At 39.1% G+C, this 20071-nt stretch overlaps 1 protein-coding gene across 1 annotated transcript in view; it reads right to left on the reverse strand.

Moving 5' to 3' along the window:
- Positions 1 to 8437: 8437 nt before the first annotated feature.
- CAMK1D (calcium/calmodulin dependent protein kinase ID) overlaps positions 8438 to 20071 on the reverse strand; it is a 1555766-nt gene continuing 1544132 nt past the window's right edge. Inside the window, exon 11 of the mRNA XM_086919868.1 lies at positions 8438 to 9556. Coding sequence (XP_086775994.1) covers positions 9426 to 9556 — 131 coding nt within the window. The 3' untranslated portion in view covers positions 8438 to 9425. The remainder of the gene's footprint in view (positions 9557 to 20071) is intronic.

Below are 20071 nucleotides of genomic sequence, written 5' to 3' on the forward strand. Positions count from 1 at the left end.
GTTGGTGGTGTGTTGCTCGTTTCCTATTTGTGCTCCATACATGGTGGCAAATACATTTTGTTATTGTGTTTCCGTGTGTGTTCAAATGGAAGCAGAATTTGATGCTGCGTTTTTAGGTGTAGGCTGACAGGGCATATGTGTGTTGTCCACACCATTCTGCATGGGTTGCTTTTTAAAGGCATGACAGACATGGACTTTATGTACAGGCAAATGTATAGTTTGTAATGTGTACGTGGCAACGGTAGCCACAGAGATTAGCACCTAGCAAAGTTGAAAATGTCCTAAGCGTTTCACTCATCATTCATCAACCTAAGGAAGACAATTTATTAGTATTTCTATTGATATGGGGATGAGGGATCTCTGGGATAGCCCAGAGACGGCGGAATTCCCCTCAAATGAATCCTATAGAGCAGCATATTGGGAGCTAATTAAAATCAGGAGATTCTCCTCCCTTACTAGCTCTACTCTGTCTAGGGATTTCCTTGAGCTAAAAGATGAACCCTGCCTGGAAAGTTACTGGGATCTCATAACGAAGCCCTTAGATCATAAGCTTTATCATCAGTTAGAATTGGGACACTGCCGCTTAGTAGGTTAACATGTAAATGACACCCAGGAACTAGCGATAAGTGCCGTTTTTGTCCAAATGATACAGAAGATATTGATCACCTTTTATATGTTTGCCCGGTTTACCAACAACCCAGAAGCTTGTGGCTGAAATCAGCATGTCGGAACCTAGGAACTAGCTCTGCGATGGTCGCTAAGAGGATACTGAAATCTGGCTCTAACGATATCGCAGTTATTGGAGTAGCTAAGTTCTTGAGTTGGGCATGGGTACTAAGGGTGAAATATGGAGGGCCTCAATAGCCATTTGATTAAATTGTTGGGTTACTGTGTCCACCGTGTGGAACTGGAATTTTAAGGATTTTATTATGTGTATAACTTCTTGTGTGTGGGTAATATTTAATCCTTTCTTAAGAACTGTTTTTAAACTGTAACTATAGGTATTTATTTTTTTAGATTTTTCTGTCAAACCATTCTAAAGACAACACTTTTGCTAAGATGTATTAATGGTTGTAACCTTTTGTAATTAATTGACCGTCCTGTCTTTTAAGATGAACAATCGCAATAAAGACTTTTTGAAGAAAAAAAAAGTATTTTTATTAAAGGTTAAAACTGCAAGACAACGATTGAGAAAAAATAAAACTTAGATAGTGTCCCAGTGACAAATAGAAGGGGGAGAAATTCAGAAATCGGCTCCAACAGAAAGTCAAAAGCAAATGTCCAACTACATACAATTTCTCAAAGAATCAGTTTTGCATTCATGAAATTTCTCAGTGAAACACTTCCATACAGAAATATCTTGCAAATGTGCCCTAGTGAATTTTTCTTTTATTCCTCCATGACATTTTTTTTTTCCTGTAAAGGATAATTTTGGGGGATTTCCCTCCCAATTTCCTCTCTGGAATCACATTCCTTTCTTTTACCGGGGTACATTTATTAGCATTTCCATTCTGGTGGGAAGCTTCCTGCAAGCTGTTGGTGAACACCCCCAAGAATATTGATTAGTAGGTGTTCACCAATGTGAACATGTGGATGCAAACAGGAATTTCTATGAAACTGCTCCTAGATCTAAATTTGTAAACTCAAAAATGACACCATAAAACCCACATTTCTGAAGTGACAAGAGCAACCTTGTGCACACAACAAAAACTGCTGTCCTGAATTAGACAGGCAGGATTATAAATTCCTGATCATGCAGTGAAAGGAGTCCGAGTGGAAACAGGTGTACCGCTTCGTTCATGATTCCGATCATTAACGTGTTAGGAAGCATTGCTTTAATGCTAGCTGTTGCCATCAAAACTGATCAGCTCAAACAAGGAGCTTTCAATGATTTCTTGAAACTGTCAGAGACACATTTTAGAGTTTGTGACCAGCTCTGGATTACTGAGGTGACAAATTCTCTCAGGCCTTCAGTACGAATACACTTAAGTGTTTTCTAAATATTTTATTCTAGAAAATTTCTTAGAACGGACGCATGGAAGTGCTGCTTAAATAGATAGTATACATTGATTCACACATCAATGTGAACAATAATCCAGTAAAGTTGTAGCAGAATGGGAAAGACTACTATGGTTTAAAACTGATGATCAATTTATTTGGTGTATCACATGACTGGAACACAAAAAATTGACGTTTTAAACCTATCGAAAATGTCATCATTGTGCTTCCAATTCAGCACATGACCCCATTTAAATATGTGATTGGTGCAAATGGACAGGTCTTGTGATGCTCCCATATTGTATCAGGGTGGCATATTACAGAACAAAATCCAATTCTGTTTTAGTGGTGAATTTCAATGCAGATATTCAGCATTTTGGTTGGAACAACCTAGCAGAGCAGCAGATTCATCCATCACTCTTTGAGAGGTATGTGAGCCCCTGTCTTTAATAGGGCCTTATGAGATTAAACTTATTCTAGCACTTTGGAAACGCCACCAGCATTGGCTTTTAATAATTCACTTTTTACAACAGTTTTCCTCCCCAGGAGCACAAGACTAGACTCTGTTACCACGTGTATCCACTGCCACCATGGAGCCACTGATGCCAAGGTTTAGACAGAACTGCAAAATAATGAGACTACCATTGACAGAGGAGAGAGTAAACTGTTATCCCTTGTGAATTACACTCATCCAGAGGATCATAAAACAAGGCACTTCCAAAAAGACCTCAGACAAGAGTTAGAGACTTGCAATAAAGTCGAAGGGGCACTCCTAGGAACACTTTGCACCAGTGTAAAGTCACAGAACGTACTACACGCTGATGCAAAAGGTTGATAAAATATTATTTTTATGGCTCTAAAGGTCATGAATAAGCCCTTTGCTCTGTTTTGCGTTAATTTAAGTTACTTTACGTCAAGGAGGCTTCCCATAGATGGTAAAGGGTTGTTCCCAAACTGCCATCCAATGTTTTTAGATCCAAAGCCCTAGCTACTACAATAGTAGAAAGGGCTTTGTGCTACCAAGAATGCCTCCTTGAGGCAGGGGCTAATGAGTGAGAATTTTTTTTATATCTCCGGGACCTTTCATACATGTACAGCACACATACAATGTGAGAAAAGTTTCAAAGTAGGTCTAAGCATACTTATTTGTGCTGGAAGGGCACTCTTCCAGTACAAACCATATGGCAGATATCTTGCACCCATGTTTACATCATGGCGCACCAAAGTGCAAACCAGTATATGGTGTTAGGCAGCCTGAAAGAGCGCTAATGCAGGGTAAGAGAGCCATGCTCTCTCCTCATAACATAACACAATGCAGTGACTTTTATTGTTCTGCACGTTGTGCAATAAATTCATAAATCCCCCGTCAGACTTTTAAGTGGAGTCCACAAAACAGTCATACCGTCCCTGAGACATCATCAACAATTTTCCTATCTGTAAAAAAGCATTTGGGTTCTAATGGAAGGCTATGTGAATTAAATAGTTTATATCACAAAGACTGGAAGCTCACTTTTAAAACATAACATCAGGACTATCTCAGAGAATTATTAGAAAAAAACTGACTGGAGAGTTTAGGTAAGGTAGAGACATCCTGAATAGACACAATAAGTGTTAACACAAACTACCCTCTAAAGCATGTGTTCTATTCCATAAGGGTGTGGTAAAGGAAATCCTAAAAATATCTGTGGAAAATCTGCACAGATTTATGTTGATGTGGAAGTTGTTATTACTACACTTTGACAGATATGTGTCATCTATTCAGCTGAAGTGAGCATTCAACTAGGCTTTAGGGGACAACTGTAAACGTATTATTACATAAATGTATAGAGCCTCTAGAGAAGAGGCAAACACCAACATTCCTACTTTTGAATTCGACTTAAAATACTTTGTCATGTTGAGATAGAGTGGTTAAGAAATTCTGTAATGCTACCTTATTATTTACTCCAATTCCTAACAATCCAGAATTCCCTGTCGGTCTGCTGCCCAATGACCTTGAGGCATGGGAGGTAGATGGCCTTCATATGTGATTTCAGAGGTTGTTTATAAACAGTAGTGCTTTTTCATTGAATTTCTTCGTTTTTTCTTAACACCAGTAAAAATCTTACTACCTTATATATATATAATATATATATATATATATATATATATATATATATATATATATATATATATATATATATATATATATATATATATATATATATATATATATATATATATATATATATATATATATATATATATATGATGTCCATGCACTGAATTAAACTAAGAAGCACTAGAATTGTGGTCCGTGTCTTTGAATACTGGGATTGTGTTTTTGTCTGAATACGGAAACTACGCAATATATGTATATATATATATATATATATATATATATATATATATATATATATATATATATATATATATATATATATATATATATATATATATATATCCATGTATGCAAGTGTGACGGCTTTTAATTACATTATGTGGCACTGAGTATTGGTTTGTGAATATCATAAAATCGATTATTTCTATAGATCTCACTGCCTGGTACATGAGGATTAGGTTTATTAAAGTGCAAGTGAACTGTGGATGTCTGACTTTAATGACAAACACTTTGATATGGAAATGGCAATGCGGTTGCATGGAGATGGGATGGAAGCTTATAAGAAAAAAATGATCAACAGATCTGTCATGTCTACTATTTTTCAGTACTTACTTGAGTGTCAATTAAAATGTAATGGGTTTAGATTTTGCAAATTAATATTTCATGCATATGTATAGAAATGTGAATGGTGAGATCTAAGATACATGCACATGTTCCACAGTGGACCTACAATGACTTCATAGTCAGTAAGACCAAAGTTTGTGTTGTTACACCCAGGAATCTCAAGCTAAAATATTAATCCTCATTTCTTGATGACCAACTACATACTAAGCATAACCTCACTGGGACTGTCCCTGTCATGGCTGAAGAGTAGACCAGTATAACATGGCATGGCTCAACAGAATAACCAGGATCCTATACAAAAAGAGACACAAAAGTATCCTAATTCATACACACCCATCATCCTCCTTAATATAGACTGGAAGTTATATAATAAACTAGTCCTAATTGCTGTGAAACAGAGGGTGGAAGATCAAAACCTACGAAACCAAATCAAAGGCAGATTCAGAGAATAGCTCTCTACCAACCAGGTCTTCGGTTTTTTTTATACATAGTATTCAAATACAGTATGTAAAAAAAATGTCTCTATGCATGGCTCTTCTAGATTTTAGACCTGATACATAAGGTCAGACCATGCAGGAAATTGGCAAATGTGGGTGTAGATCAAACTCTCTTTTCCCTTATAAGGAAGTTGTACTCAGGAACAATCTCATAAATAAGGCTAAATCAGAAAAGGAATGCTTAGCAGACAATTTTCATCATCTGGTGGAGTAAAGCAAGGCTGCTTGTTCACAATTTGCAGTCAGCCTCAAAATGAATGTCACCTATATTGTGGACATGCAAGCCTACAAAGATGTGCTTGCCTTTGAGGGTTTCCAGGTGACTGCACTACTCTATGCTGTGAGTCCATTACACCACAAACTGCCTGCAAGCACATTTGACAGTCACACAGAAATACTGTGAGACAAATGGCCTGAAATTTAACAGCCAGAAGGCAAAGACAATGGTCGTTAAAAGAAAAATCAACATTGGGGCACAAAACACAAAATGGTTAGTAAATTCCGTCCCTGGCTATAACACTGCCTACCAACAAGAAGTTGGAAGCATACATCAAAAGGACACATGAATATCTGAGGCTTAAATAAACACCATCCTAAAACTCGCTTCTTCACACAGAAACAGATTTTGCCAGCTAATCCACAAAGAAGTAGAGGCAGAGGTGGGAAGCCCAATAGCCTACAGAGCAGAGTTTTGGGGTATTGACAAATGTGTGCCAAATTGGACCTTGTGAAAGGAAATTCTAGCAGGCACTACCCATGCACCCAGCATGCTTTGCTACCATTGCACTGGAAGCTTATGTTGGCTGCAGTTCCATCTTACACATGTTGCATAGCACCTATCAAATATAGACTGGAATGTTGGCCACCAGCCAAAAGCCAACTGGTTGACAAAGCATGGAAGGAGCATTTTAACATGAACCCAGCTTCCACATATACCACAGTCTGGAGAAAGGATATGCCACTCCTTAGCCTGGTAATACAAACTCTAAAGCCAAACCTGAGAATTAGAAAAGTACAAATAATGAAAAAATCAGGTTAGCCCCAACAAGAAACTAAAATGAAAGCTTTAGAAAATTTCCACACATCAGGCCAAATCGGGAAATTTAACACCTCACTGTATGCGCAGCCCTCCTGCTGTGAGCACACCTGAACAAAAATGATGTCTCCTCCATACACTTGAGTGCCTTTAGTCATGAAGGAAGATTTGCTTCTCTTCACCCTTAACATGCCACTGAAAGAGAAGACCTCAGGGAAGAGACTGTCTCTAGCAATAGCCAAAGTACACCTAGAAGCAGATGAAGTTATGAGGTCGTATTTGCTTTGCGACATGTCAGATGCAACAACAATGAAAACGATGGAATGGTCAATTACTGGGAAGGTGCTGGACAAAAGAGACAAAGCATTTAGTGCAGATACAATAGAAACTAAAGAAGCAAGCACAGTGAAAGCAACTGTTCGCCAATGTTACCTAAAATCCAACTGTATTAGATGCTTGCCTATTTACACTAAAGTGTTTTTATTCCTGAATTTTATTCTTTACATGATTTCTTTTCCTTTGACACAAAGACGTAGTTATGTGTAACTGATTATTTGTGTGAAAGTCTCTTGTGTCCAATGCACCTAAATAAACTTGTCAAATTTGTTGCCAAGATATTATTGTCATTAGTGGTACTCTTGAAGTTCCTCTCTCATTTCGGTCCGCTACATTTGCTGCTTGTTATTTCCTCTTTCCTTAATATACTGTGTAGTAATAAGGTGATTGAAATCAAATAAAATCCAGTTATGAACACTGAGACTGAAAAGTACTTTTTATGTTCTGGGTTGACAGGGCAGGTGTCCCCAGACAATTATGTGAGTATCACTAGAGAGCGGCTTTGGCTCTGCCCGCATGTTGGGAGCCAGTACCCCATGTTTTGAATGGGCAGAAGCTTCCATAAAAAAGTGATTGTCCTCCACACAGCTGTGGTCATTGTGTTTCTTTATCCAGCTGCCTAAGCTTCAGCTTTCAGGGGCACACACATGACTATGCTATTAAGTTGCCTTAGTTAACTAAATATATTATGTTGTCTCTGGCAGCAGCACAGACGTGATTTTTAGGTCTGACTTAAGAGTGGAACTGTCCCCTGACCTTTTAACCTATACTGATACTATTTTACAGTTCTTTGCTAACACATAAATACATATTCACTCCCATGCCACTTACTTGTAATGCTTCAAATTACCATCCAACATTCCTTTAAAGCCTGACCTATTGGCATTGCCAATGCTTGTTTTTTCTATTGCAACATAGGAATCCGTCCTTCGGGATAGAAAAAGATCGTTAGTGTAGTCAGCTGTTTGCAATCAATGAGATCATTATTTAAAATGGAAAGCTACCTTGTTGTTTCAAGCCAACCACAGAAAAATTATCTGAACATCAAAATGATTTAAAAACAAAGTTACCTTCATGATTATCATGATTCGTTTTTTGTCACTTTTGACCTATTTATTCCATATGGCTCCCTTAAAGGAAAACACCGTGCTCACACGGTCAACAGTGACAGCAAATTGAACACAGTTTGATGTAGAATCATGGTAAATCTACATCTTCGAAGGGGTATTCTGCTGCAATCCAAGTGGGACTATTTGATAACTAAAAACCTGAGGATAGAAAGCATTGCTTGCATGAGGAGTGAATGACGGCATCAAACTCAGTGTTTGAGTCGAGATCATAACCTCCAAGGACCCCAAGTAAACCATAAAGTATGAGAAAAGAAAAGTATGGACGGTTCTTCCAATGAATAAAAAGATGCATGCTTCAACAAAGGGTCTATTTTGTACCACACTTTCTTTGCTTCTGATTTGCAGAACTATACTGCTTGTAGTGCAATGTGGGTCTTTTCAAGATAATTCTGACTACTGGCATAGCACACAGCACAAACTCTATTGTCTCTTGGCACTTGACAATAAGTGTTAATTACTCAACTGAATGGTATTCATTACGGTTACCTCACAAGGAAAGAAACTTTGTGAACTTGAGGTTTCACAATGATCTCAGCAGCAAATACATTATATCACTGCTAAATTTGCAAATGTGACTGAAGCACATGCAAAGGTTGGAGAGGAAAGATCCACTGAACATATCATTCAAGAGAATTTCTTTAAACTGACAGACAACCAACTGAAATGACCCTCTTAATAGTATGCATTAGGTGCTTTCAATGAAAGGACCAGGAAAATGTTAATAGAAAATTCTAGCACTTTTAATTTTGGGGCAAAAAAGCCTGCTCAATGCAAAGTTATCTCTACTTTTAACTTCATCTCACACGCCCTTGTGTAGGACCAATGTCGCCTGAATCTGAGCAATCGACTACATGCTGCTAGAGTGAACTTCTATTTTCACAGAACATTACCAGCCTCTTTTCTGTGTGCATTCATAGTCCTCATTCAGTGACTGGCCAAAGCACATGAGCACCTTTTCTGTATGCTAATTGAAAAACCTGAGGCCCCCCGATGTACATGTGCATCATATACTTCCATGTTTCCGGGCTGTGCACATTCAGATAAATTACATGTTTGCCGCAATTCCTTGTTGCTCCTAGTTGGCCACTTCATTTATTTTGTGGTGTATGCGGGACATTTTTAATTATTTATGTATTACAGTAGCTGAACTATACGGTGGGAAATATCTTGCCGTCATATTTTACAATATACAGTAGTAGTAGTACAAAAAGTATGTTCCTTAAAGAGAAAATTATTTCATTGTAAATTTCTACTCACAGAAGAAAGCTCCATCTCAGAAATCAAAAAAAGCCCCGATGGATATAATTACGAAAGGAAGTCATTTCTTTAACAAACATGAAAATAAAAACGTCAACATTGACCAGTAGTTAAATAATCCAGTTAAGACCCCAAATAACAAAACATACAACAACATACAGAACCCACAGCGAAATAGAGTAACTCATTTGGAAAATAAAAGGTTAATTGTCCAGTCATTGAACGCCCCTAGACTCTTGTACAGAGCACCAGATAAAGTTAAATCCTTTCTTTCTTGTATGACGCTGCCGTCATTTGCAGTTCTTAATAAAGGAAACATCTCAGAATTGCATATAAAATATGGCCATAAAAAAAATCTTCTTTCTTCTAGTCCTTCCTTGAGCGGGCAAAGCGGGGTGTATTCCCTTGAGGATGAGTCGCTGAGCTCCTTCCATCGCCCTCTCTGTTGGTCACTTGCTGCCGGTCAGCACTGTTGTTACTGTGGTTGGTCGTGGTCTCCGTTCTGCTCCTACCGGAGAAATGCCAGATGAAGAAGACGACACAGATGACAGGAAACTGCAGGGCGCGGAAGAGGCTAGACCTAAGAAAGAATAGACATAAGCTGTTTTAGGTTGTATTTTTTCTACAAGATACTGGTGGATCATTTGTGCTCAGACAAAGAAACCATTGTCAGTCCAAGTAGACTTTTTCATAGCAGGGCAAATTGCATTTCTCTTAGGGAATTTTCATATGCCCTTTGTTTATTTGATACTCTTTATTGGAAAAATAAAAAAGGAGTACAGTACACATATGAATTTTTCTACTCATTTTGGAACAAAAACTGTTTTAAGGAATACATCCTTACGAGCTAATATTTTGGGATAATTCAAGTACAATGGCAGAAGAAATACCCCAAAACAGATTTTATTTTCAAGAATGTCAAGCTATTGATTAGGCATCTGCTAACTTTCTGTACAAGATATATATGCTTTCATTTGAAGTCTGTGATGAAATGCTGTGGTGTGTCTGAGTTTTATTGCCTTTAACCCCTTCCCTGCAGGAGTAATTCCCCCACAGTGCGTGGGATCGGGGGGGGGGGGGGGGGGGGGAGCGCAGCGCCGCGGTGCTCGTGACGAGACCAGCTCGTCATGAGTCACAGTGAAGATGTGCTCAAAATGAACTGGTCTCGTCACGACCCGCCCACTTAATAATTCGCCTGCACAACCGGGGAATCAATCGCACGTGGGCGGCACAGAGTTGTTATGACGAGCCCAGCTCGTCATGAGCACAGCTCCATTGTGAATCATGACGAGCTGGGCTCGTCATGAGCACCGAAGAGGTTAAAACATTCATTATCTCCTTCACAAGAAAAAACAACATTAGGATGTTTCAACTTTGACTCCTAATACTACATTAAAGCGAGAGCTAGAAAGAAAATGGTTCAACAGGTATTCCCTAACATGCTCACATAAATATGTGTCCTGTAAGAAAGTGAATTATTATGTGGGGTGGATGATACCACAATTAAAGAAAGTAAAGAAAGTCACTAATCTGCTAGGCCCAGTCAAAGTAAGTAATTATATCTGAGCTCAATCTCTTTTAGCTATGACACAGAGAAGACAGGTTTAAATTTAAGAAAATGTGTAAAGTATTCAGAAGTATCAAAGACAAAACACAATAAAAATCCCACTCCAATTTATAAAGATAGAGAATATTAAGCAAAATATCAACAACACAACAAAAATCCAATAATGGAAACCAGAGGAAGCAGAGATAAGAAGCTTTAAAGATTTAGGCAGAAAACGTTTTAAGTGGATTTAAGTGGCTAAAGGGCCCAAGGTAAGTCAGCAGCTCTGGTAGACCGGGACCAAGATGCAATTTTAGGCTCAACTCAAAATCATAAAACAAAAGGAGGGAGACCCCTCAACAAGGTAATGGAAAGGGTTACAAAGGCAAAAATACAACAAGCTTCCATAAGCAAGAAACCATTTAGATAAAAAGGCAAGGAACAAACTGAATGAAATTGTAACTGTGCACGAATAGATACACCGAACATACAAATATATATTAGACTTAATATTTATAGTCATAAAAAATTTATAATACATAAAAGACAAAACACTACATCAACATCTTCCTGAATAAAATTCAATATAAAATTGCATTCATATACTTTAAAATTTCAACAATTAGATGGGGTAAAAAATGAGCAAAATGTGCTTGTAGACAAGATTCAGTGGATATATCTAATCAAAGCCATTTTCTTCAGGGCAAGAAAACTTTCTTAAAACACATATATAGCTTCTTTGTGATAAATCTCACACAATTAACCTCATAGGCACAAATCTGTCACTGTTTGCAAAAAGATCAAGGACATATATCAGTTGATCCTCTCCCAGGCTGGTATCCACAGACCCTGTGACCTTTGCTCTGTAGCTAGTAAATAGCCATGTATGGTGGCAGCCCAGCAAACATTGAAATGAGATCAAATGGCTCAAAACATTCCTTAATATATCCAGAACAGTTTAATTCAATACATCCTCCTTTGATTCCATTCGGCTCAGTCAGTGCCACACCTGTTCCTAGAACTGCAATGGTTAAGTCCTCCTTTACCATTGTGGTGCGTAAGCAGCCAGGATTATCGCTACACAGCGCAGGCTGTGAAGACCAAGGTAAATCCAGCAGGGATTTTAACCAAAAAGTGTTTGGTTAGTACCTGGAATGGCTGATAGATTGGGTCCTTTTGTGATGTGGTAGCGAATATATAATATATTTATAGGAGGTGATTTATTTTGTGTTGCTAATAACTTTGGCACTGTTTGAACACCGAAGAAGGCAAATCGCCGAAACGCGTTTGTTGCTTGCTGCTGGAGAAATAAAGCTCTTTAAATGCCCCAGCGAATGCTGATTTTCTTTAAAGAAAAGGAAAAGGAGCGTAAATAAATTGCAGAATCCACCGCCGCATACAGGCACCTGCCCGAGAGTGCTTCACATGAAGGTGGAACACAAGCGTTATATATATATCTCTATACTACTATTATAAAGAGAGAACTGTGTTATTTGAGCCAGGTAAACTCGAAAAGTACACCACCAATCACAACACCCAATACTCCGTTGGAAAGGGGAGGTCCAGGAGATGGACAGAGACTATATAAATGGACACCATATACACTAAAAAGGGGGGGCGCCATCAGTGGTAAAGTAGTCCCTTCTGGGCATTATGTGTGAGCGTTAACATTCAGAGAGGCAAGTTGTGGGCGTTACATGTGGGCATTAACATTGTAGTTCACGGTGCAAAACCAAACAGTGAGGAGATGTGGCCATGAGATGTGGGCGTTAACATTCAGAGAGGCAAGTTGTGGGCCTTAGATGTGCGAGGAGAACATTAAGATGCGAGGAGATGTCACGGTACAAAACCAAACACACCATTCGCGCTCACAGTGCCGAGTATTTCAACCATTCGTGCTCACAATGCAGCGTATTTGAAACGCGCAATAATCACAGTGCAGCATATTGCAAACGCGAAATATTCACTCACACACACACATCTTCGGGGAGACAGATTCATTGACCTGGGCGTTACCGTTGTTTGCTGACATCAGGGACAGGGCGCGGCTTGCATTCACAGCCGACCAATCATGCCACATAACTCTCATAACACATGCAAGCCTTGCGAAGAATATTTTATAAACAATTTCACCATTGGTCACGCTCCTGTTTGTCACAGGGGGATGATCTCAAGCAAAAGAGGTGCGGCTTACACGGCGTTTCACGGCTTAGGCGAGTAAGCGTTCCGCCATTCTGAAGCTGCAATATTTATCGCACGGAGATATCATACATAAAAAAAACAGGGTTTCGCATGGCCCTTATGCGAGTCAGCGTTCACCACAGTACTTGCGTTCTAAACCTAAGAACAAAGCTATGGATTCACTCGCCGCTATCTGTGTTAACACTGTAACACTCCCACTTATTGCGGCGCTAAGGGAAAAACTTGACTTAAGGGCTCAAACAAATATTTCACTCGCCAACATCACCAAGTGCTACATAAAATATCGTCTTGGCAGAAGCAACAACATTCTCACGGGGGGGCAAGGACAAACAAGGAAACACGAGTAACATTAACTAGAGGGACCTTTCGCCAACAAGATTACACAGTTTACTTTTCGAACCCAGACAACGTCGGGACGGGCTGCTAGTATACAGCAGCCCGTATACAGCGTGAACAAGGGCTTTCTGCTCGAAACGTGTTGCTGGTTCTGTTGAAGGATAATAAAAACATCTTTTGCTGACTCTGATGGTCCGGTCCTCATTTCTGCTGGCGTGGAGGCGGTGTCTGCGAGCGCAGAGCAAGCTGGGGAGGAACCCTTTTCATATATATATATATATATTATCACATCAAAGTAATCCCGTTACCAGGGGTACACTCTTGCACAGCCGGTGCGAGTTCACAGGGACGGGCTTTCCCTGAAGTAGATTCGCCTCCAAACAATTATACTCGCACACGTTCAGGAACGTTGAATTAGCAGGGTTTATTTTATCATAGTGCCATCACAGCACACAGCATCACAACCTACGCGTTTCGATCACTAGATCTTGGTCACAGTTACAAACATTTGTCCTACTTCTCTTTCAGACTTTTATACCAGCTATTCATGTCAGCATGTTTATGATGCATTATGGTTCTGGTAGTTACTATTTACCACATTACGATTTTTTAAGTTATTTTTTCCACTTTTTATGTGGCCTTATATAGTGCTTATTTACATTTTCATTTATCTGGCTAGATGTTTTAACGCATATTAGTCACAGTTCATTAGTACACCACTTATTTACAATTGCAGTGCTACTATACCTTGAAGCAAGACTTTTTTATCGTTTCACTGATCAGTATATGCATAGTAACATCTTTTGTTGCCTTGCGTATACATTATTTTAGTAATATATATTAAATATTCGCAGGCTCCTTGCGGGACTCAGTGCCCATGATATGTCTTATACATATATTCAGATCAAAGTTTGGTATGCTTTCTAATAACCATTTTCGCATACAACCCTTGCATGTCACAATTATCTTGCTACAATCATAGTCATAGTTTGTGTGATTACACATTGCAATGTTTTAGGACTTAGTGCCTAATTTCTCTGACAGTTATGCGTATCCCAAAAATTTCAATGTTCATCATTCTCAGCCAGTGTACAAGTGGAAAGTTCAATTCAAAGGTGCACATAGAGTTCTTCATCCCCATTTAATCCATAAGGGATCTTTGTTTTAAATCGAATGATTAGTCTAGATTCTAGACGTCGTAATGTCATTAATCTGTTTCCACCTCTCTCTTTTAGTGGTACTGTTGCCAACCCACTGTAAGTTATGTTTTTCCATGTCTTTTTATCATGGGTCAGCATGTGTTTCGCCATGGCATATTTAAGATCACGGTTTTCTATTGCTCGGATATGTTCCAATATCCTCTTATTTAATGAGCAAATAGTGCTTCCAATGTATCTCTTGCCACAGAAGCATTGCAAAATATAAACCACATGTGTTGTTTTACATGTGATTGTGCTTTCCACATTGAAGATTTTTCCCTTTGGATCTTTTAGCTTTGATAGATTTTTCCCCACTTGGCACGCATTACATTGGCTGCATTTTGTAAAACCATTCTGTCTCCTTTGCAGCCAGTCTTTTGATTTCTTTTTGTTTTCAAAGTGGCTGTTTACCAATTTATCAGACAAAGATGGTGCTTTTCTAAAAGTTACTTGTGGGTATTTTCCAAGTTCCTTGCCAATGTCTGGATCTTTTTGCACAATATGCCAATATTTTTGCAATGTCTTTCTTATCTGTTGGCTTTCTTTTGTATACGTAAGTATCATTCTGATTGGTTCCCTTGTAGCTGAAATTTCCTCTAGATCTTTTTTAGGAATTAATGTTTCATTTCGACTTTTTTCTCTCGCTCTTTTTTCTCCTCAGTCAATGTCACATTTTTTATATCCTCTTTTGCTGAATCTGGCTGCAGTTTCCTTAAACTTGTTGTTCATTTCATTTTCATTTGAGCAGTTCCTTTTCATCCTGATGAATTCACCGTAGGGTATGTTCTTTTTCACTACTTCCGGATGAAAACTCTGTCCATGCAGGATGCTGTTTGTAGATGTTGCTTTTCTGTGGACTGTTGTTTCCAGTTGGCCGTTTTGTACATAGACTTTTGTATCCAGAAATACTATTTCACTGGAGCTTATACAGTGTGTGAATTTCAAGCCCACCTCGTTGTTATTGAGGATTTTCATATACTCGAGAAATTCATCATTGGATCCATTCCATATTATGAATAGATCGTCTATGAAACGCAGCCAGAGGATTACTCTGGCTACGTATTGGTCATTTCCTTCTCTCCAAGCTACCACCTTCTCCCACCAACCCATAACTAGGTTGGCGTAGCTTGGAGAAAAGGAAACTCCCATTGCTGTTCCACAGATTTGAGAGTAATGTGATTTATTAAAAAGAAAAACATTGTTTCTAAGACACATTTCTATCATTTCCGTTATCATACTGCAATGCTTTAATTGTTCGATTGGTTTCTGTTTGAGAAAATACTGCACTGCTGTTATACCCAGCTCGTGACTGATTGAGGTATAGAGCGATATGACATCGATGGTTACCAGCCGGTAACCATCCATCCATCCAATATTCATCAGATGTCTGAGGAAATCCCCCGTGTCTTTTATATAAGACGATAAGGTGGGCACCATTGGTGCTAGGAAATGATCCACATAGTTGGCAACATTTTCGTACAGAGACCCACAGCTGGAAATAATGGGCCTCCCCGGGGGTTTATTTAGTGTCTTGTGCACTTTCGGAAGAAAGTATATTGTTGGAGTGATGGGATTTTGATTGTTGAGAAATTGCACTTCATTGTCATTCAACAGATTCAGTTCTTGCCACTTTTTTAAACGTTTTTCCAGGTCCAATATCATTTCATTTATTGGATTTGTACTCAGTTTTTTGTAATTATTACAGTCATTTAACTGGCGCATGGCTTCTTTTATATAGTCCTCTTTCTCCTGGATCACTATGTTCCCGCCTTTGTCGGCGGGTTTTATTTCCAGATTGTCATTCGTCATTAGTGCCTCCAGTGCTTTCCGTTCTTCAATTGTCAGATTTTCTTTTTTGCGTGTCTTGATGTTATTCAATTGGTCCAATTCCTCATTTACCAGATCGTAAAAGGTGTCAATTTTATTCCCTGGATGCAAAATGGGACAAAACTTTGATTGCTTTCTGAAGTTTGTTTTTGGATGACCACTTATTTCCAGTTCCATTTCAGTCAGGAATTGGGTATCTGAGATGTCTTCACCATCTGTTTCATTTATCAAATCAACCGCTGTTCTTAATGCTGGTATATCCTGGATTTTTAAGCCTTGATCTTCACTGGTATCCATGGCATTATTTTCAATGTTTGATTCCATAATTCCTCTTCCTTGTTTCTTGAAGAATTTAGCCAACTTTATTTTCCTCACGTATTTGTACAGATCTATTTTTGTTTCTACTAGATCCCAGTGTTTTTCTGGACAAAATGTTAGTCCTTTATTTAAAAGAGTCTCTTCTGCTCTAGTTAATACGTGTTTCGATAGATTTATGATCAAGTATGGCTCTTTTTCCTCATGTTGACTTAGGCATTCGTTACTCTGTTCCTCAGATTGTATCCCTTGTTTTTTCCTTTTGCTTCGTCTGGTTTTTCGTTTGGATTTCCTGATGATATGGATTCTCTCCCTCTTCCGCGTCCTCTCGAGAAGCCCCTTCCTCTGCGCCTGCCTCTGCCCTTTGGCAATTGCTGGTCGAAATATACCAGTTCCATCTCCTCTAAAAAAGAGGGTTTCTGACCTTGGGGCCCAGACTCTTCATTTTCACTAAAGTCAGTATCTGACTCGCTTGGGGTCGTGTTCATTGATGGCATTCCGGATTGCTTATTTGCTTTCAATTGTTGTCTCAATGTTATGAAGCGTTTTGCAAAGGTTAGAATTGTCCCGGTAGCATAATCATGCTCGTCTCTTCTATATTTTCTTTCCTTTCTCTCTTCCACCTCTTTCTCATGTTTATCCAGGCTTGTTTCCATGGCCTTCCGTAATTTCTTTCCTTCTTCCTCTTTATTTGCTTCTAGTATTTTAGTTTCAATGTCTGCCACCTTTTTACGAATCTCATCAATATCTACTTTTGCATATTTCACAATAATCATCATCATGTTGAAAGAACACTGCATATTGTTATTTCCCCAATCAATTAGCATTTCGGGTCTAGTGTCCGGATGGTTTGGAAGAGTGAATATTCTTATCCCTCTTGGCACCATTTTGCGCTCTACGTACTTTTCCAGTGTTATAATTTCCCAACTTTTTGTGATTTCCTTTTTTAGTAATCTTTCCATCTGGAAAAATAACTGTTTTAATGTACTCTCACCTGTAGCATTAGGTTTTTCAGTGTTACTCCTTCCAGTTTCACTTGAAGCCGCTTTCTGAAACATAGCTTCCGCTCTCTGCGCACGTTTGAGAGCTCTTTCCTCCATTATTAAATGTTGAAAGCACTATTTAGAATGCCACTGTTCTTTCTCCTGTATTCTACGAAATTAGTAACTTTGTGAATTCAAATGCTGTCACTCACTATGGTGTTAATTCCACAGTGTTTCCTGCTTTCCTGAACAGTTGTATATATCCCAGGCACCTTCGCTCAGTCTAATGTAAACACTGGCGCTTTCATTGCCTTTCACTCGCTGCGACTTTTTAGCAGAGGATTTCTTCAGTTATCTGGCACTATCGGACGCCTCTCAGCATTCGCGCTCTCACCTCGTTTGATCAGGTCTGCGCTTGTATGTGCCTCCGTCGTCGTGAAGATCCTTTGCCCATTTCCTTGGTCGACACGTCTTCTCGAACTGGGAAGTTTTCACTTGAGCTCAATTTGCGGAGCTCGTTTCCACGTGTTCGCGCTCACAGAACCCGAGCGGTTTCTATTCTCCAGTCCCAGCCTTCACTCGATCCAAGGGTCAGTCGGGTGCTCCTCAGTATAATCCAATTATCACACCAAAGTAATCCCGTTACCAGGGGCACACTCTTGCACAGCCGGTGCGAGTTCACAGGGACGGGCTTTCCCTGAAGTAGATTCGCCTCCAAACAATTATACTCGCACACGTTCAGGAACGTTGAATTAGCAGGGTTTATTTTATCATAGTGCCATCACAGCACACAGCATCACAACCTACGCGTTTCGATCACTAGATCTTGGTTACGGTTACAAACATTTGTCCTACTTCTCTTTCAGACTTTTATACGAGCTATTCATGTCAGCATGTTTATGATGCATTATGGTTCTGGTAGCTACTATTTACCACATTACGATTTTTAAAGTTATTTTTTCCACTTTTTATGTGGCCTTATATAGTGCTTATTTACATTTTCATTTATCTGGCTAGATGTTTTAACGCATATTAGTCACAGTTCATTAGTACACCACTTATTTACAATTGCAGTGCTACTATAACTTGAAGCAAGACTTTTTTAGCGTTTCACTGATCAGTATATGCATAGTAACATCTTTTGTTGCCTTGCGTATACATTATTTTAGTAATATATTTAATATATATTACTAAAATAATGTATACGCAAGGCAACAAAAGATGTTACTATGCATATACTGATCAGTGATAAAATAACTTAAAAAATCGTAATGTGGTAAATAGTAACTACCAGAACCATAATGCATCATAAACATGCTGACATGAATAGCTGGTATAAAAGTCTGAAAGAGAAGTAGGACAAATGTTTGTAACCGTGACCAAGATCTAGTGATCGAAACGCGTAGGTTGTGATGCTGTGTGCTGTGATGGCACTATGATAAAATAAACCCTGCTAATTCAACGTTCCTGAACGTGTGCGAGTATAATTGTTTGGAGGCGAATCTACTTCAGGGAAAGCCCGTCCCTGTGAACTCGCACCGGCTGTGCAAGAGTGTGCCCCTGGTAACGGGATTACTTTGGTGTGATAATTGGATTATACCGAGGAGCACCCGACTGACCCTTGGATCGAGTGAAGGCTGGGACTGGAGAATAGAAACCGCTCGGGTTCTGTGAGCGCGAACACGTGGAAACGAGTTCCGCAAATTGAGCTCAAGTGAAAACTTCCCGGTCCGAGAAGACGTGTCGACCAAGGAAATGGGCAAAGGATCTTCACGACGACGGAGGCACATACAAGCGCAGACCTGATCAAACGAGGTGAGAGCGCGAATGCTGAGAGGCGTCCGATAGTGCCAGATAACTGAAGAAATCCTCTGCTAAAAAGTCGCAGCGAGTGAAAGGCAATGAAAGCGCCAGTGTTTACATTAGACTGAGCGAAGGTGCCTGGGATATATACAACTGTTTAGGAAAGCAGGAAACACTGTGGAATTAACACCATAGTGAGTGACAGCATTTGAATTCACAAAGTTACTAATTTCGTAGAATACAGGAGAAAGAACAGCGGCATTCTAAATAGTGCTTTCAACATTTAATAATGGAGGAAAGAGCTCTCAAACGTGCGCAGAGAGCGGAAGCTATGTTTCAGAAAGCGGCTTCAAGTGAAACTGGAAGGAGTAACACTGAAAAACCTAATGCTACAGGCGAGAGTACATTAAAACAGTTATTCTTCCAGATGGAAAGATTACTAAAAAAGGAAATCACAAAAAGTTGGGAAATTATAACACTGGAAAAGTACGTAGAGCGCAAAATGGTGCCAAGAGGGATAAGAATATTCACTCTTCCAAACCATCCGGACACTAGACCCGAAATGCTAATTGATTGGGGAAATAACAATATGCAGTGTTCTTTCAACATGATGATGATTATTGTGAAATATGCAAAAGTAGATATTGATGAGATTCGTAAAAAGGTGGCAGACATTGAAACTAAAATACTAGAAGCAAATAAAGAGGAAGAAGGAAAGAAATTACGGAAGGCCATGGAAACAAGCCTGGATAAACATGAGAAAGAGGTGGAAGAGAGAAAGGAAAGAAAATATAGAAGAGACGAGCATGATTATGCTACCGGGACAATTCTAACCTTTGCAAAACGCTTCATAACATTGAGACAACAATTGAAAGCAAATAAGC

This window comes from Lissotriton vulgaris, chromosome 1_1, assembly GCF_964263255.1.
Source record: "Lissotriton vulgaris chromosome 1_1, aLisVul1.2, whole genome shotgun sequence".
NCBI classification, from domain to species: domain Eukaryota; kingdom Metazoa; phylum Chordata; class Amphibia; order Caudata; family Salamandridae; genus Lissotriton; species Lissotriton vulgaris.